The following is an 11080-nucleotide window of genomic DNA, read 5'->3' as shown; positions in this document are numbered from 1 at the left end:
ACTTTAGTAGGACCTCTTTCTTCTCCATTTTCACAATGTGGCCACACCACCTGCAGCTGTGCCTGCTGTATTTCTTTTTGTGTGAGGACCAGCTGACCAGCTTCAATGTGGATTGAAACTCTCTGCCGCGCATGGTGGTGTCCGATATACTGAGACATAATGTCCCAGAGGTGTTATTGGATTGAGGTCTGGCAAGTGTGAGGGCCAGTCTATGGTAACAATTCCTGCATGTGCTCATCATATAGGGCTGTCATCCCCCGCACCTACTGCACCAGTGTAAGGTCTGACAACGGGTCTAACGATTTCATACAGATACCTAACAGCAGTCAAGGTGTCGTTGTCTAGCATGTAAAGATCTGTGCTTCACCGCATGAATATTCCTCCACCAGACCGTCAGTGATGAGCACACATTTTGCATTAAACATAATTTTGCTTCGTAATTTACAATTACCATGCAAAATTTTAATGCCAAATTTTGGGAAAGTTATAATTAATTTTGCATGTACTGTAAACATTTTCCAGCCGTAATTTCACATAATTTCGGGCTGATTTTGGCGGTTAGCAAAGCCCCAATACATGCTACAGTATCATCACCAAAATTGCTACGTATGTTAAGGGGAATACTGGTAACAAGTGCTATTGACACCAAAATTGCTACAGTGCCACGGAAGATGCTGCCTCTATATAAATTAATAATAATAATAATAATAATAATAATAATAATAATATTAATAATAATAATAATAATAATAATAATACAGATGTTAAAGCGGAACTGAAGAAAATATTTTTGCTACAATTTCATAATATGGTTATGTACCTTTAAGGCTCACATACCTCTGCGCATTCTATGTAGCTGTTTCCTTGCTCTCCCGGTCCTGAATTTCTGCCGGTAAAATCATTGACTTATAAGTCGATGCTGAAATCAGGCAGAAGAGCCTGTGGGCCTCTTCCTGCGTGACCTTTTTTCCTTCTCTCAGGCCATGTCTCCGCCCTTTTTCCGCCCCACCACAGCCACTCCATGCTCGTTCTCTCAGCGCAGCGTAAACGCTGCTTTATTTCACAAGAACGAGCAGTAAATGGGTAAATGGGGGTTTATCATTTATAATCTATTTTTTAACGTGCCCAATACACTTTTTACTCACAGACAATCTCTGCTGCCGACGCTTTCAGAGGAACGAGCAGGATTCAGCGTGCATGAGAGGACAAGTTGAGCATGTACAGTGCTGGAGGCCTCTCGTGCACGCTATCAGCCACAAGTGAACGCGTGCTAATGATGCGCGATGACCTGGAGGTGATCAGGCACTGCGGCCATCTTGCCTGAATCCTGGAAAAGAAAAAAAAAAGAGAAAAATGCAGTGATCGTGGCGGCAGGGAGCGGCACTAATTAAACGGACATGTTCAGCTTAAAAAATAGAAGCTGCTGGTATGTTTATTTTTATTATTGAAATCAATATTTCAGTTCCTCTTTAAGAGTAGTGAGTACAATTCAAAAACATTTTTTTTCAAAAAAACCTTGTTGTTTTCTTGTCAGTAAGTTGTCATAAATAATTTTCTTTGCATTTTTAAAATCGATTTTCTTAAAAAATACAAGGTCTTTTGAAAACAAAAACCTTTACTTGTACTCACTATTTGCTTTAACATCGGTAGCACTTTTGGTGACAATAGCGTGCATGCGGACGTTGCTATTCACTGCTAAACTCGGCACAAAATTACGCTAAATTTAACATTTAAAATAATTACATTACGAATGATTATACAAAATAAATTGAATTACAATTTGTAATTACGTGTAGACATAATTGCAAAATTGTATGCAAAATTTTGCGTAATCGTAATGAACTGATTACGTTCATCATTACAGACCATCGCTGACTCACCACCAAAACAGCCATGCTGTTTCAGGTAGAGGCCTGCCTGGGTATAATTTTTCAGACCCGCACCTGTAGCCTCACTACCCGCTCCCGAACCGCAACCCACGTTTTTGGTGAATCTGGTACCCGCACCCGACCCGCAGGCCTCCCGACATGCGACCCGCTTTTTCCATTTTATTATAAAATATACAATAGTAATCTCACTGGAAGGATGTAAAGTAAGTTAAACCTATTTTTATATATAACCTTTAATTTTTACTTTGGACTAAATTATGACTAAATTATCTCAGGCTTGGTTGCTTTCACTACCTGCGACCCGACCCGCACCCACAGGACGCTACTCGCAACCCGACCCACAACCCTATTAGAATCAAAATGGGTACCTGAACCCAACCCACAATTTGGGTTGGGTATCCTGCGGATACCCGCGAGTACCCGACCTGATGCAGGCCTCTAGTTTCAGGTAACATTATCCACAGCTTCTCCCCACTCTTCCACGTCTGCCACATGTTCTCAGGGTGAACCTGCTCTCATCTGTGAAAAGCACAGATTGCCAGTGAAAGACCTGCCACTTCTGGAATCCTATGGAAAATGTAAATCAAGCTCCACAGGCAATCAAGTGAGCACGGGGTCCACTAGAGCATAGTTCCCCAACCCTGTCCTCAAGGCCCACCAACAGTACAGGTTTTGCAGAAAACCACAAACATTTACAGGTGAGGTAATAAGTGTCTTAGTAGAGCTGATTAACTGCCTTTCTGGATTTCCACAAAACATGCACTGTTGGTAGGCCTGAGGACAGGGTTGTAGAACACTGCACTAGAGGATGTCAGGCTCTCAAGCTACCCTCATGAAGTCTGTTTCTGATTTTTTTATCAGACACATTAACACACTGGTGTTATGATGTCAATAAGAAACGGGCTAGATTAAGGACCTTGTATAGTCCTGCCCAGCTTTCCTAGAGTATTTCCCGGATTCTCCTCCACAACCTTGTGACTGTGCTGGGAGGCACAATGGTTTACATTAATTAAGGTACCATCCTGGATGAGTTGATGATGAGTTGGACTACCTGTGCAACCTCTGTAGGCTCCAGGTTATGCCTCATGCTACCTGGAGTGACACTTACCATAGTCAAATGCAATAAACAGTTGGAAAAGATAAGAAGAAAAAAATGTCAGTGGTCTCCACCTGGTAAACCATTCGCGTTTTGGTGGTCATCTTATTGTTGCTTCTATAATATGCCTGATATTAATTTCATTAACACCAAAGCACCTGAAACTTATTAACAACCCCCTCTGCTGCTTAACTGACCAGATCAATATCCAGACGTTTCATTGACTTGATGCCATACTCTGATTAAAAGTATTCCTTTAATTATTTATTTTTCTGCAAGCAGTTTTCTTACCTCCTTAGTCCTTTTCTGTTTATTGCAGACAGTGAAGGCTGCTTCACGTGTCCCAGTGAAGAGTGGCCTGATGAGAAGAAGGTGAAATGTATCCTCAAAGCTTATGATTTTCTTTCCTATGAAAATGATGTTTTGGCCTTAATATTTTCATTGATGTCTCTCATATTTTCAGGCATGACAATTTTTAGTTTAGTAATCTTTATTTATTACTGGTATACTCCAGTTGTGAAGGCCAATAACCGGACTGTGAGCTTCATTCTCCTGACCTCCATCCTGCTGAGCTTCCTCTGTGTCTTCTTGTTCCTCGGACGTCCTGTGGATATAACCTGCATGCTGAGGCAGGTGTCATTTGGGGTCTTCTTCTCCATTTCGGTCTCTTGTGTTCTTGCCAAGACTGTCACCGTCTGCCTTGCCTTCAAAGCAACCAAACCTGGAAGTTATTGGAGAAACCTGGTCACTATAAAACTATCCAATGCCTTGGTCTTCACCTGTTCTTCTGTCCAAGTTGTGATTTGCGTTATTTGGCTGTCCGTGTCTCCTCCCTATAAGGAGTATGACACATTCTCTTCCCCTGGGAAGATCATCATTCAGTGTAATGAGGGGTCAGTGATTGGCTTCTACTCTGTGTTGGGTTATATGGGGTTTCTGGCAGCTGTGAGTTTTCTTCTGGCTTTCATGGTGAGGACATTACCGGACGGCTTTAATGAGGCCAAGTACATCACGTTCAGCATGCTGGTGTTCTGCAGTGTCTGGATTGCCATGATCCCGGCCTATCTGAGCACCAGAGGGAAATACATGGTGGCTGTGGAGATATTTGCCATATTGTCATCCAGTGCTGGATTATTAGGTTGCATTTTCTTCCCAAAATGTTTTATTATGCTGTTTGAAACAGAGAAAAACACCAATAGGTTGACTAGCTGCAGAAAATAACTTTTTTTAAATGTCATCACTCCACATAAGGATCAAAATTATTCTTAAGTATTTTCCTTCTAGCGTAAATTATGTAACCCTCGGTAGCTGAAATTGACAGAGGTTGAAGTCATGAGGGTAGGTTATGTTGAGATGCTAAAATTCTGGCATGGTAGTTTTTAGCTTCATCTGTTGTGTAACCAGTGATACTGGCATAACCCTGCTCTTACCTTCTAACTGTAAGGTACTCCTCACACTTTTAGGGTAGGCAGTGTCTCCTGCACTTTAGAGAAGATGCAAGACATTCTATACATAAACAGCAATATTTCTTCTCCAAGGAAAAACCCCCAAAATTGTGTTGGTTGGGTTTCTATGTCATGTAAGCGCAATGTACAAAGTTGAAGAAGGTGAAGATGGACATGTGTGAAGGGGTCCATAGCAAAGCATGGATTAGTTCTACCCTTCATGTGCCCATGACTGCCCACTCTATGAAGTACAGATGTACCTAGTGTAAACAGAGCCTTACACTGTCCATACTCAAGTGCCGGCAGCACTGGCATAGCAATAGCACCCACAACCCCCAACCTCAGGGACCCGAGGACTATAAGGGCCTACTCTTCCTTACTCCTACCTTCAGAGCAGTGCAGGAACCAGTGTAATATTTACTGTTCTAGCACTGCATTGGGTCTTCTCTTACTCCCAACTTTCATACACTTTATGCTGTTATCTCCCGGCTCCCAATGCGTGTCACGTGATCGGGAGCTGGAGGATGGCAGCATAGAGCGAGTGGCTGCTGGGAGGAAGAGGAGACCTGATGCAGTGCTGGACCAGGTAGATATTACACCACTCCCTCTTCTTCTGTGCAAGGGTTGTAGATGGCTCCATGATCATTTGCCTCTGGGTCTCAGGGGTTGTTGCTATGCCTATGAATGGCAGTTTCAGCTTAAAGAAAGCCAGAGGTTGGGATTTTTTATTAAAAAAAGCAAAAAAAAAAAAACTAGGCTACCTTCCCTGGGTGGCTGGGCGGATCAGGTAGCCGCCATCCCTGCCGCTCCTTCGCCACTCCATTGGCCTGTACCAGCTTTCTTTCACTTTTGTGACCTCTTAGATGACGACGCTGGAAGGAGAGACAGATTCTTTCATAGCATGCAGGGAGGCTGGGTAACAGAAGGGGGCACAGCCTGGGGGAGAGAGTTGCCCAATGTCAGCTGGGGAAAGCCTGCAGGAATGCCCCTAGTGGGCGTTTTGAGCAGGGAATCCCTCTCCGCCCATTACCCTCTGGATTTAAGGGGGTGATATAGCGGGTGGGGGAGGGGGCAGAGAGTGGCGGTGGGGGGACACAGAGGCATGTAATTAGGCAGAGAACATGCCTCAATGTCCTATCTGCCCCCCTGCCGCATGCCTTGGGTTCTCTTTAAAGGAGAACTTTATATAGCGCTGCTGGGCTAGACTTTTATTAGAAGTAACAGTTATAATTTATACTGTAACACATGGGGATAGATAGTGTTTTTTTGCCTTCTTGAAAAGTCCCAACATAAAGCAAGCCTGGAGACAGTCATTTAGATTCACCAACACCAGTCATTATGCTGTGCAAACTATTTACATACTATTTACACTACTCTCTGTACAACAAGCGAAGTGCCGCTCGGCACTCAGCCAGGGGTGAAAGCCGGACAAAGTTCCACCACACAACAGTATGAGAAATCTCCTTTCTCACCTGTCTTCACCCTTACTGGGCAACTAGCAGCTTCCCATGGGATGTGCTCACAAGGTTGGGTAGGGGGACAATGGCTAAGCAGTCTGTAGACATTTTTAGGTTTTCAGTTCCGATATGCTCCTCTCAGTCTGTGGCATGCTGTGACATAGCGTGCAGCGATTGTCACTATGGATTCCTCTTCTCCCAATTAGATGTTTTTTTTTTTCTCTCATCTTCTAATGTGAGAAAGTCTGGGACTAGTTCCATCAATTTCTTAAAGTAAGTGTCCCTGGTTGCAGTATATTTAGGGCAGTGCAGCAGGAGTTGGTTTTCATACTCAAGGTTCTTCTGCTCACAGTGTTGGCATGGTCTCTCCTCCCTGGGTTTGTATGTTTGTCTGTGTCTTCCAGCCTCTATTTCGAGGTTGTGAGCACTCAGTCTGTAGATGCCCAGGATTTTGCTCTCTTGAGCGTTTTGGAGCTTTTCCAGGTATGGGGCCATTTTATATTCTCTCTGTGGGGACTGCTTTATTGTTAGCTCTGGTGACTGTTTTATTTCACTCCTCCATTTGTCCACCTAGTCCTCTTTGCTCTTGGCTGTGGTGTGTTTTATCTGGACTCTTGATAGGACCTGTAGATCTGGGGTTAAAGGAAGCAGAGAGTTGACCACTTAATTCAGTGTACACGGCTTTTCTTGGTCTTCATTATGCAGCATGGCTTTGTAGTGGGGTGAGTCGGGGCTGCTGCTCTGTAGGTGGGCCCAGAAGGACAACACTCTTTTCTGTATCTCAAGCAGTAATGGGAATCTCCCCAGCTCAGCTCGGCAGGCATTGTTTGAGGTACTCCGATGGACATGGAGAAGGTGTTTGCAGAACTCAAGGTGGAATATTTCTGTTGGGCTGGATTCCCATGTTGATTGGTCTGAGTAGGTGATGGAGCCCCATGCTTCACTTCCATAAAGTAGCATTGAGGTGATGACACTGTCAAGTACTGTCAGACAGACCTTTACTGGTGGTTTGGGGTGGTACAGTTCTTTCCTGATGGCATAGAACGTTTGGCATGCTTTGGCTTTAAAGTGAACTAGAGACTAAGCACCCTATATCAATGGTAACATAAGGAAAAAAAAAACTACCCTGCTCTCTGTTTCATCCTTCACTGCTCAGCCTGCTTGTTAGCAGCCCTGATGTCTTTTCAAGCCCAAGCCTGCCCCCTTTTAACTCTGCTATAATGACTCAGCTATAATGATTCCTGAGCAAAGCCAGCCTAAATGCTCAGTTGGGTATTTTATCAGTGCTGAAAAGAAGCAGGCTGAACAGTGAAGGATGAAAAAGAGAGCTGGGTAGGTATTTTCTCTAATGTCCCCACTGATATATATATATATAGTAAAATACATGAGGGTGCTTCGTCTCTGGTTCACTTTAAGGCCTCTATGGCTGACTTAAGGCTTCCAGATTGGTTGATTTCCTGACCAAGGTAGGTATATTTGTCAGTTCAGAAGATTAAAGGTTTTGCCATGAGGCTGCAACACATATGCTCAGAATACTCACTATAGTTTATATATACACAACTGGTGAATTTGTGTAGCCAGTAATTAACATACTAAAGATTTTTTGCACAAATTTGGCCATATACACTATTACCTCTCAGTTGTAAAAGTGAATCTTTATTGAACATACAAAACTGCCGGTAAACACCTTACACGACCAAAACACAGACAGTATTTGTCAGTTCTTCTGCTGATCACACTTAGACAAGCACGTGACCAAGAACCGGGTGTTGTGCCCGTCTGCTTTCCCTGAGACCCACTTCTTCCCACCTGCACCCCACTGGATGTAACTTTTGCATATTGCTTTATGTACCATCCTGTTGTGATGACCTTTTCATCTGTGCAATAAAAGCAGTGGAGGAGACAGTGCCCGGCCTATGTTTCTTGTTGCAATACTATTTACACTACGTATAGAAAACGGGTAATAGAATGTACACTAAAAAAAAAAAACAACAACAACACTGTATAGGCTACTAACTAAAGTAATAGCTGATAGTCCCTGGGGTTCTAATTCAGAAAAGGGGGCGGAGCTAAAAACAGCCAATCATATTTGCTTAATTTCAATGGGAAAATGCAAATTATTGATGCCAAGGACCCCAGAGCTCACAAACTTGGTCATTGAGTAATTGTGTGTAAAGGTTAGGAAAAGTGGGCGGAGCCAACACCAGCCAAATACATAACCGAGCAACACCGATTCATCAGCTAGTTCTTTATAAAGATATTCCCTAACAAGGATTTAAACAATGATGCTGGCCAGCCTCCCTGCTCCCTACACAGTTTTTTGGCAGTTGGACGAAGCAACTGCCATTCACTAAGTGCTTTTTTAAAACAAATAAATCCCTGAGAATCCCCTAGGAAGAAGTGACAGCAACATAGGAGGAAAGTAATTTATGGCTCATTTTACTCTGGAAGAAATGTACTTCTTATTTGTATACTAGCTGATTGCCCGGTGTTGCCCGGGTATGTATTTGGCTGGTGTTGGCTCCACATACTTTTTCTAACCCTAACACACAATTACTCAATGACCAAGTTTGTGAGCTTTGCAGTCTTTGGTAAGAATAATTTGCATTGAAAGGAAAACAATCTGAGTGGCTGTTTGTGGCTCCACCCCCTTTTCTGAATTTGAACCCCAGTCACCCAATAACCAACTGTACCAGGTTTAACCACTTCAGGACCACAGTCTTTTCGCCCCTTAAGGACCAGAGCCTTTTTCTCCATTCAGACCACTGCAGCTTTCACGGTTTATTGCTCGGTCATACAACCTACCACCTAAATTAATTTTACCTCCTTTTCTTGTCACTAATACAGCTTTCTTTTGCTGCTATTTGATTGCTGCTGCGAGTTTTAGTTTTTATTATATTCATCAAAAAAGACATGAATTTTGGCAATAAAATGACTTTTTTAACTTGCTGTGCTGACATTTTTCAAATAAAGTAAAATTTCCTATACATTTGAGCGCGAAAGTTATTCTGCTACATGTCTTTGATAAAAAAAAAAAAAACATTCAGTGTATATTTATTGGATTGGGTAAAAGTTATAGCGTTTACAAACTATAGTGCCAAAAGTGAATTTTCCCATTTTCAAGCATCTCTGACTTTTCTGCGCACCTGTCAGGTTTCATGAGGGGCTAAAATTCCAGGATAGTACAAATACCCCCCAAATGACCCCATTTTGGAAAGAAGACATCCCAAAGTATTCAGTGAGAGGCATGGTGAGTTCATAGAAGATTTTATTTTTTGTCACAAGTTAGCGGAAAATGACACTTTCTGACAAAAAAAAGAAAAAAAAAAAGTTTCCATTTCTTCTAACTTGCGACAAAAAAAAATGAAATCTGCCACAGACTCACTATGCTCCTCTCTGAATACCTTGAAGTGTCTACTTTCCAAAATGGGGTCATTTGTGGGGTGTGTTCACTGTCCTGGCATTTTGGGGGTGCCTAATTGTAAGCACCCCTGTAAAGCCTAAAGATGCTCATTGGACTTTTGGCCCCTTAGCGCAGTTAGGCTGCAAAAAAGTGCCACACATGTGGTATTGCCGTACTCAGGAGAAGTAGTATAATGTGTTTTGGGGTGTATTTTTACACATACCCATGCTGGGTGGGAGAAATATCTCCGTAAATGACAATTGTTTAATTTTTTTTACACACAATTGTCTATTTATAGAGATATTTCTCCCACTCAGCATGGGTATGTGTAAAAATACACCCCAAAACACATTATACTACTTCTCCTGAGTACGGCGATACCACATGTGTGGCACTTTTTTGCACCCTAACTGCGCTAAGGGGCCCAAAGTTCAATGAGTACCTTTAGGATTTCACAGGTCATTTTGAGAAATTTCGTTTCAAGACTACTCCTCACGGTTTAGGGCCCCTAAAATGCCAGGACAGTATAGGAACCCCACAAATTACCCCATTTTAGAAAGAAGACACCCCAAGGTATTCCGTTAGGAGGATGGTGAGTTCATAGAAGATTTTTTTTTTTTGTCACAAGTTAGCGGAAATTGATTTTAATTGTTTTTTTTCACAAAGTGTCATTTTCCGCTAACTTGTGACAAAAAATAAAATCTTCTATGAACTCACCATACTCCTAACGGAATACCTTGGGGTGTCTTCTTTCTAAAATGGGGTCATTTGTGGGGTTCCTATACTGCCCTGGCATTTTAGGGGCCCTAAACCGTGAAGAGTAGTCTTGAAACCAAATGTCGCAAAATGACCTGTGAAATCCTAAAGGTACTCATTGGACTTTGGGCCTCTTAGCGCACTTAGGGTGCAAAAAAGTGCCACACATGTGGTACCGCCGTACTCAGGAGAAGTAGTATAATGTGTTTTGGGGTGTATTTTTACACATACCCATGCTGGGTGGGAGAAATATCTCTGTAAATGACAATTGCTTGATTTTTTTTACACACAATTGTCCATTTACAGAGAGATTTCTCCCACCCAGCATGGGTATGTGTAAAAATACACCCCAAAACACAATATACTACTTCTTCTGAGTACGGCGATACCACATGTGTGACACTTTTTTGCAACCTAGGTGCGCTAAGGGGCCTAACGTCCTATTCACAGGTCATTTTGAGGCATTTGGATTCTAGACTACTGCTCACGGTTTAGGGCCCCTAAAATGCCAGGGCAGTATAGGAACCCCACAAGTGACCCCATTTTAGAAAGAAGACACCCCAAGGTATTCTGTTAGGAGTATGGTGAGTTCATAGAAGATTTTTTTTTTGTCACAAGTTAGCGGAAAATGACACTTTGTGAAAAAAAAAACAATACATATCAATTTCCGCTAACTTGTGACAAAAAATAAAATCTTCTATGAACTCATCATACACCTAACAGAATACCTTGGGTGTCTTCTTTCTAAAATGGGGTCACTTGTGGGGTTCCTATACTGCCCTGGCATTTTAGGGGCCCTAAACCGTGAGGAGTAGTCTTGAACCCAAATGTCTCAAAATGACCTGTGAAATCCTAAAGGTACTCATTGGACTTTGGGCCCCTTAGCACAGTTAGGCTGCAAAAAAGTGTCACACATGTGGTATCGCCGTACTCAGAAGAAGTAGTATAATGTGTTTTGTGGTGTATTTTTACATATAACCATGCTGGGTGGGAGAAATATCTCTGTAAATGACACATTTTTGATTTTTTTTACA

The 11080-nt window shown here is 42.4% G+C and overlaps 1 protein-coding gene across 1 annotated transcript; it reads left to right on the top strand.

The window, feature by feature from the left end:
- Positions 1-370: 370 nt before the first annotated feature.
- Positions 371-4206, top strand: LOC137552543 (vomeronasal type-2 receptor 26-like). The gene is made up of 3 exons (XM_068271427.1): positions 371-392; positions 3305-3364; positions 3449-4206. Exons 1-3 carry the CDS (start codon positions 371-373, stop codon positions 4204-4206), a joined length of 840 nt encoding a protein of 279 aa, XP_068127528.1.
- The last annotated feature ends 6874 nt before the right edge of the window (positions 4207-11080 follow it).

This window comes from Hyperolius riggenbachi, chromosome 1 (genome assembly GCF_040937935.1).
Source record: "Hyperolius riggenbachi isolate aHypRig1 chromosome 1, aHypRig1.pri, whole genome shotgun sequence".
Taxonomy (NCBI): Eukaryota; Metazoa; Chordata; class Amphibia; order Anura; family Hyperoliidae; genus Hyperolius; species Hyperolius riggenbachi.
Note: the sequence above shows the minus strand (reverse complement) of the source record. Positions and strands in the feature narration are given on the sequence as shown.

Coding starts and splice junctions, on each gene's coding strand:
- LOC137552543 (XM_068271427.1), top strand. CDS start 371: ATGAATATTCCTCCACCAGACC. Junction 393..3,304: donor GAATATTCCTCCACCAGACC/GTCAGTGATGAG, acceptor TGTTTATTGCAG/ACAGTGAAGGCTGCTTCACG. Junction 3,365..3,448: donor TGATGAGAAGAAGGTGAAAT/GTATCCTCAAAG, acceptor TCATATTTTCAG/GCATGACAATTTTTAGTTTA.